The following is a 22,827-nucleotide window of genomic DNA, read 5'->3' as shown; positions in this document are numbered from 1 at the left end:
ATGCAATTTAAGATAGTATTAGGCCAAAGTTTCAAAGGAGTGGATTAAGAAATATGAAGACAGAACTATTATTGGTAAATGCTGGCTTAAAATACTAGACATATTGTGTGCTTAAGAATTCTTCATTGGCTTTATAATATAAATCCTCTGGAACGAGCAGATTTTGTAATATTTGCAAAAACAGCATTTCGTGTTTCACTGTGAGACTGCAGCATTTTTAAGTTGTCAAGAAATCAGCTCATAAATATCTATATTACACCTACACCAGACAATAAAAACCCCCAATCTTCACACTTATGTAATACTGTAACACCGTATCTATAAAACCCTTAAAAAATACTCATTTATCCACTCAGCATTTGTAAGAGGTAACAACATACCATCCCCATTTTACAAATCAGGAGCAGGGAAACTTAAGTGATTTAGCCAAAGCCACAGAATGAGCCTTTGCCAGAGCAGAGATTAATAGAAATTAGGGGTCCATATTTTGTGATTTCCTGACAACCAGTAGTATACACAAACCAGGCAGGTTTTGTTTTGCTTTCCCAAAATACTTCTTAAACCTTTTTGAAATAACAATAATAAATAATAGTAATAAAAATAAATAATAATTCTCAAATAAGCCTGGGATACTTCTTGCTTTTAGGAGAAAAAAAATCCTGTAACTGTTGCTGCTGAACCACTTGTACATTTTCTGTGTCAGCACCTAAGAAATGTGGAAGATGTATCTATCACCATTCTTTTAATTAATAAATAAGTGTAATTAGTGACAGAGCCTGCATACAGCTAGCTAGCACTTAATGACTCGTTGGGTGAAGGGCTATTCTGCAGCTGTTCTGTAACTCACCTAGTGATGCTGTTGTGAGCTCCTGTCTTGCATGTCATTACCGCCTGGTCAATAACCACATTCAGTTAGGACGGACTTCAGCCTGACTCAAAGCTCACCAAAGTCACTGAAAAGACTCCCGTTAACTTTACAGAGATAGGTTCATTGGTGCTAAGAACCTGACCTTCATACTGTGCATGCGAAGGAAATGGTCTGGCCAATTTTTTGCCCACTAGAAGAAGAAGGTTGCTGTGAGGTATTTAATTCCACTTTGCACTATCTCCAGCCTGGTCCCATGGACTGAATGTCCTTTTGTTGCTACAGGATGCTCCTGGAATACATCTTCCAGCTGAGTTTCATCAGATAGGAATCCAGTTCATATGCCCCAGGACCATTCCATCACTTAAACCAAGGCTTAGCTAAGTGGAGTTAACTGGGAGATCCACGTGCAAAACAAACTCACAGCAGAACACTGATTTTGGATGCACCTTGATAAAAAAGATACTGCCTGGTTTAATTGCAGAAATAGTATCCATTCCAAAGAGCTTAATAGCATGTTGAGCAAATAGAAAACAACTCAAGTCTGAACTCCCTGTGCATGTTTCCTGCATACTGAACTTGTTACTGAACTTCCATCTATTTTGTGCCCACAGATTTATACAACTCTTTCTTCACAGTATTACTAGTTTGAAAAATTACAACCGGATTCTATTCAACAAATCCTTCACAGATAAAAGGTAAACTTAAACTGCAAACTTATAAATATGCACATTTTGTATTAGTTTCTACTTCAAAAGGAAATCATTGTACAAGATACATTTGAAAGAAAGTCAACTTGTTCTAAGTTTCTCACAGAACATAATATAGGAGCAAATTAAAATCGAGAGCTTCTAACTGAAATTATTACATGCTAGATATTATTCCATAACAGCAGTCTTATAGAAAAGGTCAAAATGTTTACTTTTTTTTGCTTTTTGAAAACAACAGAATATCTATTAGTCTTATCAAAAGTTTATGTTTACATAAAAGTCAAGAACTAGTAAAAGAGACTTAGACAAAGAGGGGAACAGAGTCCTTCTGAATGGGCACTATGATGAGCTTTTTTAATTACAAAATAAAGGGAAAAAAGCCCATCATGATTACCATTAAAAATTTATATTTATAAAGATCTGCTGCATTCAAGAACTTCAAAAGATTTTACTACTTGTATCTAGCATCTGCCTGAATACATTTTTATGTTGAAAAAAAATAAATGCAATGTAATTTTAATTGTTATTTAAATGACTCCTCTGTAAAGCAGCGCATTCAAACGGATGTTTAACTTCTGACAAACCAAGCTACATCCTAACCTTACTCTAATCTAGAGAAAACCTTTATTAAGTAAATAATATTCTCAGACTGCCTGTAAACACTTTATTTAACACACTAGGAACTGACTTGACTCACAGAAGATGCTAAGGAGATAGTTCATTGAAGTCGGCATGAGCTTCTGGCAACTGAATTTTTTCTACAGTAGTTCCATTTCAGCTTATCTAATTCATATCCAAGATTAGTTTTGTTGAGAAAATGACTGTAAGTTTAAATCAGAAGTGCATGCATTCTAACCTATGAATAAAACTGAGCTGGGATATGGTAAGATCAATCTGTTCCAAAATCTTAAAGAACAAGTTAACAAGAAACATTTGTTTTAAAGAAAATACTACTGTGCCATTAATTATTGAATTAATAGACATGGAAAGGCAAATTTATTAGAACCATGTTTACCATTTAAAGCAGTGATTTATTTTTACAACCTTCAAATTCCAGTTTGGAGCGTCTGAATTTTTAATTCAATTTCTACCAAATTTAAGCCATTAAATAGAAATGAATCATTACCTTAAAAAACAAAAAAACCCAACTGTTATTTTTTGGTATTAATATACAGAAAAAAAATGCAAATGAATAAAAGTTAAATAATTAACTTAATCATTTATCTGTTGGGAACAGTATATCTGGGGTGTGTTTGTGTGTGTGTGTGCATATGTATGTGCATGTATATAGAAAGAGACAGAGACAATGTATCTTCCCTGACTAGCAAACAAAAGCTCAAAGGGAAACTAACTATGGGATACAATTTTTTTTTCCCCCAAGGAAAACAAGTAAACTGTTGGTAGACAAACGAAGATTAAAATAGATTATTTAAATGAAAGTTTATTAACAGCCCAGGTAACTTAATTCACTCTGCTTAACACATAAACTGCTGTCTTGAGCGATGATTTGAATACGCAGGAGCTCAGAAAGCTACAAGGAGCCAAATGAATTCAAGCATAATAAGCACCCATGGGTGCACCCATTTTGTGCTCACATTTTCTTCACCCTTTTGTTTATTCCGTTTCATCTTTCCCTTGAAACCTTTCCCTCTTAAAACCTGACTTTGGGCACTGTAATAATTAGCAATGAGTGTTCAGTGAAAACAGAAGACTTTCAGGAAGGACAAACAAGGTCTTCCACAAACGTAAGTACCCAAGAACATTCACAGTGTATATTAGTAATGTAAATGTAACTTCAAAATAAAGTAAAAAGAGATTCAACTATGTAAGTTCATAACTTTTACTTAGAAACAGATAAGCAATGATATAAATGTATCTAAAGCACTAAGATAGTGTTCCTTGACACTTCACATTTTCATTTATATAACATGTTCAAGATATCAGATCAAAACACAGCAAAAACCTACCTTGAAGATGGCAACATGCTTGTAGGCTTGAAGTTTGTCAGAAACGGATTAGTTGAATCATAATCAAAACTCTCCTGATGAGTTTCACCGAATGCACTAGGTGATTTCAAGTCAGTAGTACTGTCTGATCCCCCATTGCTCAGTTTATCTGACCTCTTGCTATCTTTTTTCCCAGTCACTCTTTCAAACAGACTAACTTTCTCTTTTTTCTCTTTTTTAATTTCTCTTCTGATGTCAACAGGTTTGGAAAACAGGTTTATGTTTTGATCCCATGTTGCTGGGCTTTCTTCAAATGGGTTCTTCTGTCTTGGCAGTGTAGCAAATTTTTGGGGTAACGAAGCACTTACATTGGTAAATGGGTCATTTTGTGCTTCAAGTGCAGTTTCATCAGCTGTGCTGCCAAGCTGGTTCATTTTAGAAGTGTCAACACTTAATGTCCTTCTATGTGGAGATTTCAGACTCCCTGCAAAAAAATCTGTCATTAGTAAATTATCAATGAAACACTACAATATAGCTTATGACATGCAGAGAACGTTTATTTAAATCAGGTTTAAAACTGCAGTGATAGTCTGCAACTTTTTAAATGGATTTTTATTTTTGACAAGATGCTATTTTGCCTAGAGTTCCCTCTAGAATGTAATGCTTCACTACAATATACTCTTAAGTGAGGAAATAAGACGAAAAATGCTAAATTACTATATATTATGACCACTTTGTTATCTTTTATGTTCAGAAACAGCAATTATGAGTTACCACTAACTAATGGAAGTGAAAATAAAAGGCTAGCAATAACACTTAACTTTCTGGCCTTGTAATTGCTTCATAAACTAAAGCAACAGACTTTTGAATGCTCTAATAGCAGTGGACTGTAATTATAATGGTCATGATACTTACCACCTTCATCAACCGAACCAAAAGACTCCAGCTGACGCCTGAAAAGGTGAGAGTAGCCAGCTGTGCTGGATTTCATTTTTTCTGAGGAGACATGGGATCCTGTTAAATCTGACATTGAATGAGCTGAGGATAACCGCTGAGGTCCCAACAGGAAAGGTTTTTTTGGTTTTGATTTCATTTGTACTTCACCACTACATACCCCTACGTTTGCATCAGGTATGTGAGTACTTGGGATGATTGCAGAGGATGTGTCTGAAAATGTCCCATCGTTTTTTCGACCCTTCATTTTGTCTTTTAGTTTAGCAAAAGGGGATTTGGTTTTGTCCTTCATTGACAAGTCAAACATACTTGCTGTCATGTTATTCCTCATAAACTGAATATTGACTTTTATTTCTCCTCTGTCTTTAGTTCTCTTCCCTTGTCTGGACTCCAGATGAAACCACCTTAAAGGAGAAAAAGAGCAAGTTAGGTTGTATTTTCTGGTTAGTTTATTAACATATCTGGCGAGTATCACTGAAATGATGAAAATCAAATTCCATAGCAAAAATTAAAACATCCCTGTAGTGGAAAACTTTTCTGTCTATATTTGTTTTTAAAGAAAAAACTTGAATAACTAAGCAAGCACAAAGCTCTTTCCAGAGTTCATCTGGTTTGAGAACCAAAACTAACTGTGGAAGCTTACTAAGCTCCATCAAAGCTAATGGGCTCACATCTGCTTATGAAGGAGAATTGCATCTCAGGTTAATTATAAATGCAAATACATATAATTTTGTTATTTAAAAGAACACTTGATATTTTTTAAGTGGTCTTTATTTAGCAGTGACGTATATTACCTACATGTATACTGCATGGCAAATATTTCATCTAGTAACCTTTTCTCCTTAGATTTTGCTTAGGTTTATACGCTAGGAAACATTTTTCCCCTCTGTCCCTTCCTTCTAAACACTGGTTAAGATTTATTTCAACTGTACCAACACTAGCAATGAAATATCTGAGACTCCTGGACAGACAACTACCATTTTGGTTCTGCACCTGCAACCCCTGCTTATGTTGAGGTAACTTTACTAGTACCAGTGGCAGAACAGTGAGCACACAGGTATATCTAACAGCCATCCCTTCTTTTGCAGGTCATTAACGTCAGGCTTTGGAACCATGACAAGAAAACCCACTTCTTGAAAAGAGATCAAAGGTGTGATCATCTGTTTCAAAAAGCCAAGTGTGCTTCTTTGCCAGGTCCAACAAAGGCTTCATGATTATCCCAGTGTCTTATTCATTCCCCATTGTGCTCCATTGTCCCAGGGAAGCATCTGCAGAATTACGGCTCAATCTTCCTGCCACACCTTCACCTCCACAAATGACCAACAATCCCTTCTCCACACCCATCATCAAAAGCCTTTCTCTATTTCAAAAAAGGCACAAAGGCATATTTCAGATCTGCCAGCTCCAAAGAAATGCTCTAAACCCAGTCAGGAGAAATTCATGAACTCACACTAACACAGCAGTGCACTATCATGATGAAGTAACTTTTGAACTGGAGACTAAAAAATGAAATTGCCTATCAGCACAGATGCAAAATTGATTACGCAGTTACACATACATTATTCAATACTGCCAAATATAGAAAACAAGGGCAGGAAAGAAGAAAAATAACCCTCAATTTCCTTTCAGATTTCATAAATATTTTTAAAGGTGACATCTGAAATCAAATTTTCAGGCATAGATACTATTTTCTGAGCTGAGAAAATACTTCTCCAAGTGACCCATCAAAGAAGTAACAAAACAATAAAGAGTATTATGACTTTTTTTGTTGCTTTGTGATGTCCAAAAGGGTTTTTTATCCCATACTAAAGCAGATCACCTCTGCCCTGGCAGTGGACAACATGAATCCAGACCAGCAGATCCAAAAGTCCAAATTGGTAGGAGGACAATTAAACTTTTAGGAAGAAAGCTTTTCTTCTGTTGTGAGGTAACTTTACTGATATATTTTAAGTTAAATACAAAACCTGAAATATGTGTCTGAAGATAGATGGATTGCTTTTCTTTTTAGTTAATAATGTTTCACTTCTTGGTAACTGATTCCAGAAACACTTTAAGTCATCTATAGAGTCGTTACAGAAAACACATACAATAGAACCCAGAGGAAATCTTTTTTGTGATATATAATACATAATTTTGTGATATATAATACATAATATCACAAAAACTGGAAGACAAGATAGCCTCCTTTCTTTAACACTTTTCTTTGAAAGGAAATATGTTCATATATTTGCTATGAAAATAAAAACAATACACAGCCATAATGAGCAAGCCCTTGCTCAGACAGATCTTGCCTGTGCAAGAAAAAAACCCCAAACCAAAACCCACCCTGAAAGTGAGAAAGTCCTCCCCATGATTCCTTAGACAGACATGAAACATAAGCGTAAACAAGGCTTATGAGTGTTTTAAGAGGCTTAACAGGCAGAGAGGAACTCACTGACATTCAAATTTAATGGCTCAGTCTACACTATGAGAAAACATATTCCCTTTCTCTCTCTTTACCTCCCCTCACAGGTCCCAAACAATACTGTATCTTGGATGAGACTGATGCATTTTAATATATTTCTACTTAGGAATTACCAATAATTTAAATTGATGAATGACACTCACTAACTTGTTTTAGAACAATATAAAGACATAAATTCTTAAGCCTTTGCTGTGTAGAAGAAAGCCTTTTCTTTTAAAACTTAATTTAATTCAATGATTGACATTCTTAGCATGAATCAACAACCACTTTGTGCCACTACGAGTACTCACCTGCTAATGGCATACCTCTGCATACTATTTTGACATCCACCAGGTCTGAAGGAGACAATTCCAGCACACAACTAATACAAGCCTTTGCAGCTTGTACATTTGTTTTCAAAGCAGACCGTGATGAACTTGACACTAAAAGTAAGTTCAGCTGGGGAAACAAAGAAACTCTCCTTACCTAGAAGATAACAGAATGGCATAAGGGACTGGACCTCTTACCTGCTGGGCCCAGGTTCAACACTACTACTGATTCCAACAGAATTTAATCATAAACTCTTTACTCCAGCAAAATTCCTCTGGACTTCAGTGGGATTTCTATTTGAATAATGAGCACTGGATCAAATCTTTGTATAAAAGACAGATATTTAATTTTCTTAGGCATTTCAAGGAGGTTTCTTTGTTACCTTGGAGAGTTTATCTTGTTTTAGTTATAATGAAGGTTCCATATGCTTCAGCTCATAACAAGACAATATGAGAAGCAGACTCAAATCATGATTTTCCTCAAATTCAAAGGCAAATAATTACTTTTTTAAAACAGATGAGAGCAAATGCAGGCAATGCATTTGTGTGGAGCTGCACGTGAATGAGCAACCGAGTCTGTAAATGGTTCTTATTAGAATCTGTTTCTACAACACATGGGCGTGAGCAACAAATAAGAAAAACAGCACTGTATGTAATAGAAAAAAAGAATTGGAAAATGAAGCCCACTGTTTTCAGATAACAACATTTGGGTCCTAAAATACCAAATTCCACTCTACCACTGCCAATTTAAAAAATTGTAATGTATTATAAAAGCCAATAAAACTTGCTATTTTGGTTTTGTTTACAGTACTTTTAGCCACAATAAATGCTCCATTTGTCAGGCTGCCATGAGCTTATTCTATAGAAAGCCTGTACAAAGTAGGAAAATAGCCAATAACATACACGAACAAAACAGGGTGGCTTTTATGAGAGCAGATGCCCTCTTATTTAATAACCAAATATTACATCCAGTCTTGCAGACAGTCTTTATTTAAACAGACCTTGTACAAAGTCTGGCAAATTTTCCCAACTTCAAAGGAAGCCCTATTGCCTCCTGAATCACATTCATACTTCTTGCTCTCACCTTCAAATGTTCTGTAGGACAACGTCCTCCATACACCCTCTAATTTCAACTTTTACCCTATGGTTTCCATCAGAACAACCCTTGCTGCTTCTTCTCATCTGTTCTGAGTGAGCTAATGGGCTTTCCCTGTCTTGCACAGGTTCCTGGTAATTCTTATTTTGTAAGCATTACATAAATTACCACTCTGTCTGCTGAGAACTTTTTTGAACATGTAAAAGAAGATCAACATTCAAGGCTGAATAGGGAAAACCCTGCTGACCAGTCAGCCCTGAAAACTAAACCCCTATCTAAAGAAACATGGCTATTTTCTAACCAGAACAAAATTACTCCATTTTGGCCATACTTACAATTAGGGCTGGAAAAACCAAACTCCCTTATTTCTAAGAAAGACAATAACCATCTTCTGCATACTATTAAATTGTGTAGTATTAGCAGTTCTGAACCTTTTATCTTACTAAAGATAGACAGGAAGAGTGAAGGCGGAAACCGAAAAAAGTTACTATAAATGAGTAAGTTACAAAATTCTGGCCTGCCTATTCCATCTAAACAGGTAGTAATCTACAGACTTATATTTTCATCACAATGTCTTCAATTGTTCTTTTCCTCCTTTTGATTTCATTTTTTTGCCTTTAGCACAGTTTTCCAACTCACCTTTGCTTGTCTGTACTATTCTCATTGCACCCTTCATCCTGCATTCAACAAATAGCTTGAAAACAGCATCTTGTTTCACTTGTAATAGAAAGAAACTGATGTTGATGTGTCTTATCCTCCAAAGCAATTTGACAGTTCCAAGTCCTAGCCCTCTCCTTCTTTGAAAAAGCATCACTCAACCTATTCTGCTCACTATGTTAACAGTGAGCCGGATAGCCTGACAGTATGGGTAAGAAAAATAGTAACAGGATGGGTAAGAAAAACCACTATGTGATTTTAATTACATTTTAATTATGTACTTAAAACTTTAACAGCCTCCAAAACCACTCATATACTTGTCTACCAATTTCAACAGGAATTAGAAGTTTTCTGGCCTGCACGTTCCACCTGGGCATGACAAATGACCTTCTAACTCTGTCTTCTTGCCAGTACTGAAGATGGAAAGTACTGAAGGAATTTTCCTCACTCATTTTGCTGCTTCTCAGATATGCCACTCTGATTCTACCAGTAAATACCTATTGAGCTGATCTAATTTTACTTTGCTGAAATCATTAGATTGAACCCCAAAATTTTTGTAAAATCCTGATTTTAATTCACATATTGCCTAAAGAATTCTGCAAAAAGCCACAATACCATCACAGCATCCATGAGGCTTCTAACCTTGATTTTACAGGTACAATCAGCATCCTAATCTGCTACACTGTGACAAGGACAATTTTCTACACTAGCAGGTACTTCTAAAACCACCCCTATAAGTGACCATCAAAATCCCAATGACAGAACATGTCCATCAGTTGTCACAGGAAAGAAGTACTCCATCATTTTAGGTTTCTACGTTCAAGCTAGATACACTGAAGAAACCTGCTTCACAAAATCCCACTAACTTTACATGTCCACAGCTAATGGATAAAAAACAACATCCAAAGCCCAGAATTAACATTTTCATTAGCAGCAAATGCACTGTGAAAAATGCATGTTTTCTATAAATCACTCAAATACCCCACCAAAAGACTGTCCCAATCAGTCAGTAAGAAGGAAAATTAAGGCAAGCGGCTGAGCACAGACTACATCGTGTATGAGGGGAAATGAAGAAGAAAACAGATTCTTTATTAAAATAAGTGATGACATTCACCAAGATGAATACTATTGCTTTCTGGAAGCCAACTGAAATGAGAGGTACAAAGAAGAGTTTAAAAATAAATACTACAGAGTGACATTGTAACACCAAAAAACATACGGGAACTGACACATATTACACCACCCTCACTAAGGGGTAAGCTAACATCAACTGGAATCAAAGTAATTAAAATGATCTTAGTTTACTTATTATTTTGGCTAAAAACTATGTGTGAATACTTTTATTTTAGAAACAAAATAACCAAAAGTATGAGAATTAAGGCCAGTTATTTCAGTTGAGTTTGTGTGCAAGCATATGTGTGCACAGAGAAAATGGAGAAGTATCTCAGTCCAGATGGCACTCAGACTCTGACTCTAAATTATGACTTATTCAGAGGATGTGCTTTCATTTGTTGTCGAAATGTAAATGTTGGGAATATTACTAGATAATTTGGAAATGCAGCTATAATCCCATTAAGCTACAACTGGGCACAACTTTTTGTTCCCTGCCCCAAGCATCTTTGTCTTCTGTTCCTCACTACTAACTTTCTTTCATTTGTTTTTAAATTTACTGAGTGGTACCAAGAAAGTACCAGCACAAATCCGTACGGATCCTCCACACTGCTCATTATTTCTATGCCTTTAGCAAACTTCTCAGTTACCACTCTTCCCACTTCTGACTAGAGCAGAATGATTTTTTTTCTCTTACTTTAACCCCAGCATTTTGATAATTTCTGTCACAGCCTTCCATTTCCATTATCATTCCATTATCATTGAATTTTATCACCTACAATACGTTTTTCTGGTTTAAACTAAGGACCCAAAATTAGTAAATGATAAAGTTTTACGTTTTGTAGAATTATTTTTATAAAAGGCACTATTCATTAACAAACACTGAGCCCATGACATACTACTTACTAGTTGTTTGCTTGTTCATAATTGAAGTTGTATTTGAAGCCACCCGTTGCTTTATGCTGCTACAGATGAGCGGACAGAGCAGAGGCAGTCGAAGGGGGATCTGTCCATGCCCACGAGGGAGGGTGCCAATAAGGAATTCACATTATTTCTCATATGTTCCAGGAAGCTCAGCAGCACTAAAGTGTAAGTGCTTAAAAGACAGGGGTATTGATCATGGTCAATCATTAATTCTGTTTGTCTGTTTGCTTAGAAGCTGGCTTTGACTATTTATGTGATCGATGTAAGCAAAGAACTATCTTAGATAACGCCAAGATTCCTTCACTGTAATATGCTCAAATAAGTATTTTTTACAGCACTGCTGGGGAAGAGGAGTGCTGTTGAGGCTTTATAGAAAACACAGAGAAGGGGAATTAAGCCACAAATAAAGGATGTCTCCCCCAACAAAGTTTCTGTAAGAAATAACAACTCTACCATTGCCAGCCTTCCTCACATTTATAACATTTCATGCAAGTGTTGCATCTTAAATCAGCTGAATGTACAATAAAGGTAGCTTTCCAGGAAAGCTAATAATGGAATGGGCAATAAATAGAGTGGAATTAGAAAACAATGATGTCGAAGCAAATGCTGGGGAAATTAGGTAACATCATACAGAAAAGTTAATGGAGATTTGTTCTTCTATTGCTGTTCATTTAGCACACAGGAGAAAAAATATAACCTAAGCACATTCATTAAGAAAAACTACTGCAAAATACTCGAGTAAATTAAGACATGTCAATAAATATTTTTTATTCTATGATAATTCATAAATTTGTTTTGATGCTATGCATTGTCAGATCAGCAGCAGTATTAAGGCAACTATGAATAACTGAATTAAAATTGTTACAAAACTATATATATATATACAACACAGTCATTGATCATGACTTGCATCAAAACTGCAAAAGCAAAAGAGCTATATTTATTTTGCAACAGCAGATGAAAAAAAAAGTTCATGTATTTCTCAGGATGAATTAAAAAACCCTGCACGATTTTCCTGTAAAATATTAAAACCATGTCAGAAATCTCAGATAATAAAGCAGTATTGCCCAAGCTTTTTGAACTGTTAAAAAAATCAGTAAAATCTCTCAGCATCTGGAGCCTACTTTTCAACTTGAGAAAAGAGCAGAAGTAAAAAGAGCCCGTCTATTTCCAACTACAGCAGAGATGAAGAGACACAAATTTAGAAGGCTAATACAGTGTGATGGGCATTTTTGCACCAAGATGGAAAGAAAATGAAATAGGATCCTGCAAATGCGTTGGCTGAAGTCTCTGGAAGAGACCTAGTAAGGGACCATCTGAGCCACATCTGGATCGAGCGGCTCCAGGAATTTTCATTCTAAAGAATTAAAAAAATCATCAGTTTCTAAAACGAAAGAGAAAGGACATTGAGGGATGGTGAGTACAAAAACTTCACTATCGAATTATAGTAAATACACTGCCTTGTTTCACCAAGTCTTGTGCTGGAGCAAGTTTAATAGAACACAAGACATGCAAATCCTATCACGAGGCCTCTGCCTGAAAACTTTATTGCAAAGTATTTTCCTTAAGATGTGAGAAGTAACTACATAAGCTGTACAGAAAATAAGGATTACTTTTCCCTAACATAATGCTTCTGAAGCTGCAGTGAATTTTTAAATTCCTTTTAATTTCTAAAATATTAAATAATATATATCTATATATACAAAGAGCTGAATGTCTCACAGCCCACGGTCTTCCTAGGAATTCAAAATCAGCTGGTAGCCTTCACTTCTCATACCTCCTCACTAAAAAAGCACTAGGGAATTGCTGACAGGGTTCAGCATTGTGCAGAATATTAAATATCTTTTTTGCAATACCCTGGTGACTCTTGAGCCTGTCTCTTACAGCACCATATGTACAGCTGTGTTGGAAAGAGGAAGCTATTAAATATATTAAAAAGTAGAAATATTACCAATAGACACTTCATCAAATAACTGGATCTCATTCATCCCCAAACAAAGCAAGAAATGTTAAGGTTACATCAACATAAGAAAATAACTCTGGATTTAATAACACCACAAGCCTGTTGAACATATTTGAAAGTAAAAACATTGCTTAATAAAACAGATTAGTGTTTCTGAAACAATGAATATAGCTTTCAACCATCAGAATGCTTTGGTAACAAAGACATTGGACTTGGTCTTGAAAGGCACTGCGTGTCTCAGTTCCCACACCACAGTCACGGCTAGGTTTTCGGGTCCAAATATATTACCCTGATTTTACTGGCAACACAGGACTAGGAATATTTTGTATCAAAAAGGATTTAATAAAAGGTACAAAAGGAAGAGTGTTTTGTTTGAGATCGCATTTGCAAATCTATTCTGGAAAGCTTGCCCTTCTCCCACATGCACAGACAAATATCACATCCGCATCTCCAACTAATGCTTAAAGGAGACAGCAAAGCACACCCATGTTGCATGAAGAGAAACACATAGATAACGAGGAGACCTTTTCCAAAACATCCAAACAGGTAAGGACTATGAATTATTTTTTCAAAAGAGAGTTTCTAGAAGGAGATTTTCCAGGTTTCCAAGCACCTAAAGACCCTGACAGGAAAAGTGGTCTTTCTGAGACTCCCATCTCCTAAGAATTTGAGTCGGCATTAATACTTAAGTAAGTACGTGCTGCCGAAAATCCCACTAACTGCCTAGCCGCACTTTTACACTTACAGAAGACTTTTACAAGTACGGCTGTTCGGCTTTAGAAGCCTAACACCCATCCACTTTTAAGAAGATTTGGAATCTTAAACGCTCAATAACTTTTGAAAACAGGACTTAGGCTGTTTGTAAGAATTTCCCCGTAGGCTCCATCTTCCTCAATGCAGCTTGCAGGCAAAGCGCAGCGCACGGTCACATAGCGTGCGCTCCTCTCGCACTTCAGAGAAAGAAATGAAAAAATAAAGAACCCCCACAAAGCTTTTATATGAAGTGCCACTTCATATAAAAATACTGAAGAGATATGCCTGTTTATTTAACTATCACCAGGACTATGTTAATCACCCAACTCTCAGGTTTTTGCAGTATTTTGGTAAGACTCTAATACTACTTTTGCTAACATTTGTGCATATGGTTCCTCAAAGAGAAAAGAGATTTTGTTACTCACAGTAATACATGAATAATTTACATATTTTCCTCCAGCTTCATTCACCTTTTTTTTTCTGTAGGTGTTTAAACTAAGGCAGTTGCCTACTGACTGGTAAGATAATTACAACTGATGATTAAGGAATATGTAAAATGCATGTCTGAAGAGCACTGAAACTGCTTGAATCAAGTGTAAATAGAAATTCAGACCCTAGGCTACAGGCATTCACCATGTATTGCATAAACGTAACTGGTTTGTCCTTAAAAAGATAAGCAATTAAAAAGTATAATACTTTAGCTCATGAACCCACAAAAGACTCTGCCCAGACACGTTCTTTCCTATTATATGGTTAGTGAACATACTGCTTTGCTAAGAATTTAGTCAACAAAATAAAACCCAACACCAGGGCATACACAACTTTGACTTGTCTTTATTGCTGCTTCAACCTCTGCCACCACATAAATGCAGGATCACGTTTTGAGATGGTTTCTGCAGAAACAGTTGCCTGACCAACAAGACCTGGCTGGTGGTGCTGTTCCATCCATCTCCAACTGCTCAAGACTCTGCTGGAGGTTCAGGCCTCCCCATCACAATCAGTGACAGACAATCAGTTTAGTCAGTTTCAGTCGAAGCCCAGCATCTCACTACAGACCCACCATCACTAATGGAAGAAATACAAGACTTTCATTAACAGCTGGGATTTGGGCCTTTCTACTCTACCTAAGAAACATTAGAGGAGGAAGGGCACCTGGGGCAGGAACTTTTAACCACTGCAAAAAGATGCACCCACGCTCATGCGTCACTGCCTACACATTGCTGGCTTGCAGTTCTCCATGATGCTCTTGGACTGCTTCTGTGGGATAAGCATAGCTAAAACAAACACAAATCACACAGTCACAGGCATGCCTGCAATACTTTTACACGATGGTTTATTCCCATACACGCTGAAGGATAAATTACACTGGTACCAGACATCTTTCTGCAACCGTGTCTTAACTAGAAGTTATAGCAATTTTACTCATTTAGTTGCAAAACCCAGAGAGTTATGTTTTAGACAAGTTTACAGTTCAACCTAATAAATTGCTGTGATGCTTATTAATAAACTGCTGTGATGCTTATCGTGTGGGTTTTTTACCCTTTTTTTGCATTCTAGTGTCAGAATTTGCTGGCAAACAGCAACTCTATTTGACAAAGGCTTATGTAGGCAATGATGGAAGCAACTGCTACAGCACAAATTTCCCTTCAGCCTTCTCTGTTGAGGCCTGCAGTACAGAACAGCCTGCAGGATTGTGTCCTAGGACTAATGAGGCTCAAGCACTGTGCTGCTGGGGTAAGCCATCATGAAGTCACAGTTCATTGACCACTAAAACATAAATATAGAATATTTAAAGACGTTTGGTAGCAGCAAATGAAGGAAAACATTTTTAAAGAGAATGAAATCAGGCTTTGAGGGAGTCTAAGTCTCATAGATGGTTCAAACTGAGGTAGCAGTTGATTGGGGATATGGCCCTGAGCGAAACGAAGCAAGACCTTTAGAAAAACAGACTGTAATGAGTTCATGTTGCACAAAGAACTGCCAAAAAATGTTAATGTTATTGACAGCTCTTCCCTGTGCAGGGCAACCACTGTGATTACAGTAAACTCTCTAGAAGAGGTCAGGCCACAATGGCATAACTGTATATAACATAACATAACATAACATAACATAACATAACATAACATAATGTTAGGGGCTTTGAACACCCCATAGAAGAGAGAAACATCCCAATTTCATTTCAAAGTACGCTGCCATGTATGGCTACTATTTCCCATCCTCCCCAAGTGTACAAGGAATACAAATTATAATGAAAGGAAACCAACCATCACTTACTCTGTTTTCCGTCTTTGCTTGTCTTCAAATATATCATTCAGACTGATGGACACCTGTCCCAAAAACTTGTCCAGCCCCACCAGCGACCTGTGCATGACAATCAGGTACAGGATGTATTTTTCTGGATTCTCCTGCATGAGTAATCCAGGGAGCTCGAAGGAGGCCTCCTCCTTCCATATGGGATCCAGGGTCTTCTCAGCCACCGAGGTGGAGTACTTCTCCTTGCCCAGCTGTATGATGGTGTAAGCATCGTTGCTGCCATTTTTACCTTTTGGCTTCAGACCTTTGGCTTGAAGGACCGTAACTTGCACGTGAGTTGGGAACCACTTCTGGGCTTGTTCTGCCAACATCATCTCTGAAGATCGCAGCAGCAGCAATAACAAGCACAAAGTCTCTTAAGTCTTCAAGTTGTTGCGTTAAGGGCACTTACGTGTGGCGAGACACCTGTCAGGGGCTCAGCGTGGTCCTTCCTCCAGCGCTCCCGACCGACAGTGGCACCCACCGGTCCTCACGTCCCCCCCTCCCCACGCAGCCCTACCTGCGACTCCATGTCCCCCGCGGCACTGACACTACTGCTCTTTCCCCCGCTCCCTTTCCCCTGCAGCCGGGCCGGTTCCCCGCCGTTCCCAGCGCATCCCCCGGGCAGGGCCCTTCCTCCGCCCGGCCCGGCCCGTTGCGCTGCCGTCCCCTCAGCGCGGCCCGGCCCGCTGCGGCCTCCGGCGGCCCCTCCCGGCTCGGAGCCTGCGGGCGGCGGGCAGCGCGGGGCTGGGGCTCGCCGCCGCCCCGCTCCCCGCGGGGGTGTCGGGCCGGGCTGCCGCGGCCGTCACGGCGCTGCCCTCCCTCCCGCCCGCCTCAGCCTCTCGCCGCGCTCTCCCCCCGCCGCCGCCGCCCGGCCTGACGGGCCGGCTCCGCCGCTTCCGCCTTCCCCATGCTGCCAGCGGCAGCGGCGGCCTCCGTGGCGGTCAGAGGGCAGAGGGCAGGGTTCACCCCCTCCCCACCGCAGCATCCCCTCCCCTTCCCCGCCGTGCCGCGCCCGGTCACCCGGGACAGGCGCTGCCGAGGGCATCGGGCACCGCGGCGGGCGGGGAGAGGCGGGGATGCCCCGGGATAACGGGGAGCTGGGCTCTCGGGGCCCTCCCGCCTGAGATCCCTGTCTTGTTAATTAATTCATCGCTATTTTTATTTGTAGAGGGGAGGGAGAGCTTTACTGGAGCTGTGGGGAAGAGGGGACGTCTATAAACAGCCATTGTTGTTGTTATTAATAATTATGTTATCTCTATAGGGGCTCAAGGGCAGCCATGGAGCCAGACACAGGCCTGTGCAGCTCCAGAGCAAGCTGTCACCCCATCCTGCTGCCAGCTACATCAGGAACTTCTTTCTTTTCCATCCCATCACTCACTGTGACAATGTTGTTGGATTTAAAGAAGTGAAAATAACTGTCAGATGCTTTGAGGACACATCATTTTGTTGATGGAGGGTATGTGTGTTTATGTGTGTGCACACACACCTGTAAGCGGGGTCACAGGTATTAGCTTTGTTTCTACAATGGGAGAAGCCCGCATAAATGAGGTTTGCAAGGCTGTGTATCCCACTCCCTGTCACAAGCAGGGAGATCAGCCACCAAGTCAGATAATACTTCATCCACCACCCCTCACTCATGAGTCCCTGGTCCCTGGCTCACGGGTTAGTGAGCAACAAAAAGCTTGGGAGACCTTCTCATACTGCTGAGACCTACAGGAAATTAAAAAGTTAAAGCTGAAAGCCGTTAGGGAGGGTAAAGGACGATGCTGCCCACAGCGCTTAATGCTGAGCGAGTTATTGTCCAGAGTCACAAGATGTTGGGGATCACCGGTCTATACACAGTCATTAGTCCGAGTCCCTGCTCACATTATCTCTGCACACAATTTAAATAACTACTTAAAAGACCCTTAGGTTTTGACTGGGAAAGATATTTTTCTGCTTGCTGTGGTAATTGGCACAGTGCTGGCTCTTCTTTCTGTTCACGTTGTGTCTGATTTTTGTTGATGTCAGAAAATAGATGGTCCATAACAACTTCAGAACGTGTCTTGAGATCATTTTTAGACAAAAGCATGTGAATGGATTATCTAGAGTAGCAATTTTTTAGAGAGTTATAAATGCTGTGGTTATCTGTGTTGCTTTGTGTTGGTGAGATACTAACAATCAAGGCTGCATGCTAACTCTTTGGGGTAAATTGCCACCCCGCTCAATGCTTTGCAGTGAGCTCCCAGGGTGAGCTGCTGCGGTTGGGGAAAGAGTAGCAGCATTTCAGGCTGGAAGAGCCAGGAGGGATTATAGTGACAGTGTTCTGCAGGAGATTCAGGCCATGGGGGAAAGCCACAGGGTTCTTGTTGGAAACCAGGGAGACATATGTACACCACAGTATTTCTCAACTGAATTTTACCACATACAAATTCTGTTTTAATAGAATCTTTTTCATTGCACTAAATAGAAACCAAGCATGATGCACTCGTCAAATCAAAACAAGAGATGAATTTTAGGTAGGCAGAATGTATTTATTTAATCAGAAATTTAAGTCAAACATCATGTCTTACGTGCTGCGTCTTAGAGAAAGCTTTATGAGTTCTTATAGCAGGCAGGATTGTGCTCTTTCCTTGTCTTTTATTGGTATTCTATAATTTCTTGTTACTGTGTCTTTCTAAACAGGGGCTGGCTGGAATACATATGCACACATATGAGGGGATGTAGAAGAACTTCTGTACCTCTGCATACAATTTATCAATACAACAACAAATCTGCCTTCCCTGCTTTAAAAAATAAGCAGATTATGAGTCCTGTAATCCTTATGCACAATCTGGCATGTGGAAGAGGAGAGCAGAGCCTTCCTCATGTCTCTCTGCTCAGCTGCTGGAGCGGGCACTGGGGAGATGCCCTCTCAACTCCCCCACCCCTCTGCTTAAAGTGAATTCTGCTCAAAGATGTACCAGATATATTTTATTCCCTCTCATTCCCCTCTAGGGTCAAGTTGCAATCCAGCCTTTTGATTTTGTCCTCTTTGGAATAGGGACATTGTCATCATCTTGAATGTAATGTGCGATATAGATGACAAAACATCTTGAAGAAATAATGATATCTCCAGCAACACAATGTCCCCTGGCACTGTGTTAGAGCATTAATCCAGAAATTACTCAGATTCCCATTTACTACACCACCACCTCCTCTCAGTGGCTGCATGCGCTGTAGGTTTTACTCGTCACTGTCCATGATTTAGTGAATATTACATTAGAAAATCCATTTTGTTTTCTATGCACCATTTTGGTTATGAGACCGTACCTTCCCTTTGCTTTTCCTCCCCTCCTTGAGATCAAGCATTGTGGGTGCAGGACAAACTCGTTAAAAAACAGTGCAGGTCTCCTGAGGCAAAAATGCCTGGAAGAACTTGTGGTAGAAATAGATGGCATACATGAGGATTAAGATTCTGTATTAAATACACCTCAGATATTCACTGTTGTTCTGTGATGAACAATCACTTTTTAAACTTGCTGTCATCACCGCATCATGTTTTCTGTCAAAGTCTACTGATGCTGAGGATGTTTTACCATAAATTTTCTAGGCCTTGGTTTTGTTTCCCATAGAGGCTTTTGAGCTCAAAACATTACATTTAGAGCTTGAACCCAAAAAGAGCTCCCTTGAGCACTGTATTGTGGTTAAAAGGATTTCTCTGAGCATGGTTGATAGCTCCTGTATCATTCTCTGCCTTGTCATTTCTTACTGTCCTCCCACAACACATGCAGGGTTGGAGAAAGGCAGCTGAGAAAAGCAAACCCAGAATCGCTGCTGAAGAAAAAGCCATCAAAGCTGGAATCTCTGGCCTGAGAAAACTGTTTCTGCATTTCTGATTTGCGATATCCGTCCTGTGCTCCTGGTTGCTACTCCAATACCCCTTCTCCTCACAGATAGTGATGAGAGTGAGTTTAAAAAATGATTGTTTATCACAGAACAACAGTGGATATCTGTGGCATGTTTAATACTGAACCTTAATCCTCATGTGTGCTTTCTATCTCTATTACACATTCTTCCAGGCATTTCTGGCCCAGATGTGCGGGTTTTTTTATAAAGAGGGAATTCCAGGAATTATAGTGGATTTTTTTCAATGTCAGTAATTTGAAATACCCTCTCAATTCTCCCTCCTGAGCCAACAGTACATCTGATTAAACATCAGGCTTGATATTCCAGCTGCCCTTGCAAAAGAAAATGCAAGAAAATCTTCTTGCCTGTGCTGCTGAGACAGTTCCATCTTCTGCTTCTCATTTCCAGTTGCTTACTTGCTAAAGAGGATCAGAGCAGTTGCGTGTGCTTGCAGTGGTAAAATGTAGCAGATAACTTGGCAATTTAATTTCTCCCTGATTTCTGTTTATGAAGCAGGAAGCATTTTGTTATTTTTTTAATGAAAATGCTATCTCTTCTTTGAAATTATTTGCTGAATAATTCTTTGTTGGCAGATCTCGGGCAATGTGTTTGCTTTGAAGGTTGTGTAGTTGTGAAGCGCAGGCTGGTTTTGTCTAGGCATGTAACAAGCTTCTGCTTTCTGCGTAGCTGACTCTAACTTTCAGTAGCTGTTGCAAATGTCCGGATTGCACATTTTCTGGAGAGACTATGCAAATTCTGAGACTGAATATTGTTGTCTGTTAACTTTATCTTAGCTGTGGTTGTTTTTTCAATTAGTAACTTCTTCAGGAATTCACTGGAATTAATTGACTGCAGAAATCAAATAGCTGGGCTCAAACCCACCACTGTGAATTGGAAGGTTTTTCTCAAGCTACTGTTTTTGTCTGTTCTCTTGGTTTGAGAAGAATTCATTAAGCTGGAATTATTTCCGTGTGACTGTTAAAAGCTGGATGAATATTCATCACATTTCTGTCCTGAACCCAAATTTTGCATCTCAAAATGTTCAAGGTTTTTGGAGGCTGGGTGAGTTAGGCAATGTCCAGCTCTGTGTGGTCCTGTGTACCACTTTGACTCTTTAGGAACGTGTCCTCAGAAGAAGGAGATGCTTGCCTTCAGTAGTATGGGGTTGTCCTATTCTTTGCTTAAGATGCAACTTGCGTCTCCCCTGGCTCATTCTTCACTGTCTTCCTTGCATTATTGCAATAAACAGGATCATACAAAAAGCAGCAGAGGAAATGTGTCTCTGGAAAGGGGAGCAGGAACTTGAAATCAGCTAAATGCCCGAAGAATTGTCCATTGTTCTGATAGAAAACCGGTACTTTTGAACCAGAAACCTGTCAGTCTCGGAGACAGTAAAACTGCATGTAATATCAGACTTCAAATAAATGCCAGGTACCACTAAGAATGTTGGAAGCATCATCTTTTTTGTTCATTTTTAGCTGGGCTCGCTTCACAGCCTTTCAACACTGTCACCCATTATGAAGTTCAAAGAGGCTTAAATGCTGTAAAACAGTCATCAAATGCCATAATTGAACTTGCCAGTCATACAGATTTGACCCAAACTGCCTATGTCTCAAGATGTTAGTCAGCTGTCTAGGCTAGATTTCAGTTGAGACTTAAGAACATGAAAACACCTATCTCTCAGCAGCTTTTGCACAAATCATAAACAGACAAGGCATTTCGCTATTCTGCCAAAACATCCCCGTCATGCAAACTGTTTGAGCACTTCTAACCTGGGACAGACACACTGAACCTCAGACACACTGAAAGGCCGTCGTCCTGCCATAGACCTGGTGAGATTCTGACTGTCTTCAGCAATACCTCCAAGCCCAGACACATGCAGCTCTTCTAACTGCTAAGGGCTAGATTCAGATTTGCTGTTGGCTGTCCTAAAACTTCATGGAAGCCTCCAAGTTGACTCTTAGAGAAGTTAAAAAATCATGGAAATGCAAACTAGGGCTCAAGATAAAGAGTTATAATTAGAAGTGGAAACTGGCTATATAACATCTGTTTTAGAATCATAGAATAGTTTGGGTTAGAAAAGACCTTAAGATCATCCAGTTCCATCCCCCCTGCCATAGGCAGGGACACCTCACACTAAACCATGTCACCCAAGGCTCTGTCCAGCCTGGCCTTGAACACCACCAGGGATGGAGCATTCACACCCTCCCAGGGCAACCGGTTCCAGTGCCTCACCACCCTCTCAGTAAAAAATTTCTTCCTTACATCCAATCTAAACTTCAACTGTTTAAGTTTTTTATTTTCAGATTTAAATGCATACATTCTTTTTGTGTTTCCAGTACACACCCAATGCTTGAAGGCCACCAACAACTTTGATGCACTGGAAATTAACATAAATAATGTAGGGACGGTCAAGGATAATTTGCCATGTCTGCAGAGAATAATCTTTTTGTGCTTGACAGAACCTAAGAAACATTAGCAATTGAAACAACTTCAAAATGACGACCTTCTTTCTAGCTTCCTAATGAATTAGAAGTTTAAAAAAGAGATTTTTTATCATTGTCAGAGACATCTTCAGAGGTATTTTTGCTGGGTTTAAAGAACTCATGCATTCATTCTATATTTATAGGTCTCCTGGGATCTCAGAGACAATTACCTCAGAAATTATCCAAAGTTACCAACTCTCTGAGGGAGAATCTCAGCAAATACAAGAAAATTATGTCATAAAAAAGTTCTTAGTCATGGAAGTTCTGAACTTCTCTACTTCTTTTCCCCCCTCTAGAGCCTCAGAGTGCTTTACAGAACCTACACATTCAACATCAGTAGACTGCCGTATGAGGGCAGACAAGAGGGAATTATTTCCAATAAGATTAAATGGTTATACTTACATTATGCCTTTGTGTACTAAGTTAGCA

The 22,827-nt window shown here is 39.2% G+C and overlaps 1 protein-coding gene across 1 annotated transcript in view; it reads right to left on the bottom strand.

Moving 5' to 3' along the window:
* The window catches only part of RAB11FIP2 (RAB11 family interacting protein 2), a 29,043-nt gene extending 12,558 nt beyond the window's left edge, over positions 1-16,485 (bottom strand). Inside the window, exons 1-3 of the mRNA XM_080621644.1 lie at positions 16,025-16,485; positions 4,437-4,879; positions 3,543-4,005 (exon numbers count right to left, since the gene is read on the bottom strand). Coding sequence (XP_080477770.1) covers positions 3,543-4,005; positions 4,437-4,879; positions 16,025-16,377 — 1,259 coding nt within the window. The 5' untranslated portion in view covers positions 16,378-16,485. The remainder of the gene's footprint in view (positions 1-3,542; positions 4,006-4,436; positions 4,880-16,024) is intronic.
* Positions 16,486-22,827: the final 6,342 nt, after the last annotated feature.

The sequence above is a fragment of the Psittacula echo genome (genome assembly GCF_963264785.1).
Source record: "Psittacula echo genome assembly, chromosome: 6".
Classification (NCBI taxonomy): domain Eukaryota; kingdom Metazoa; phylum Chordata; class Aves; order Psittaciformes; family Psittacidae; genus Psittacula; species Psittacula echo.
Note: the sequence above shows the minus strand (reverse complement) of the source record. Positions and strands in the feature narration are given on the sequence as shown.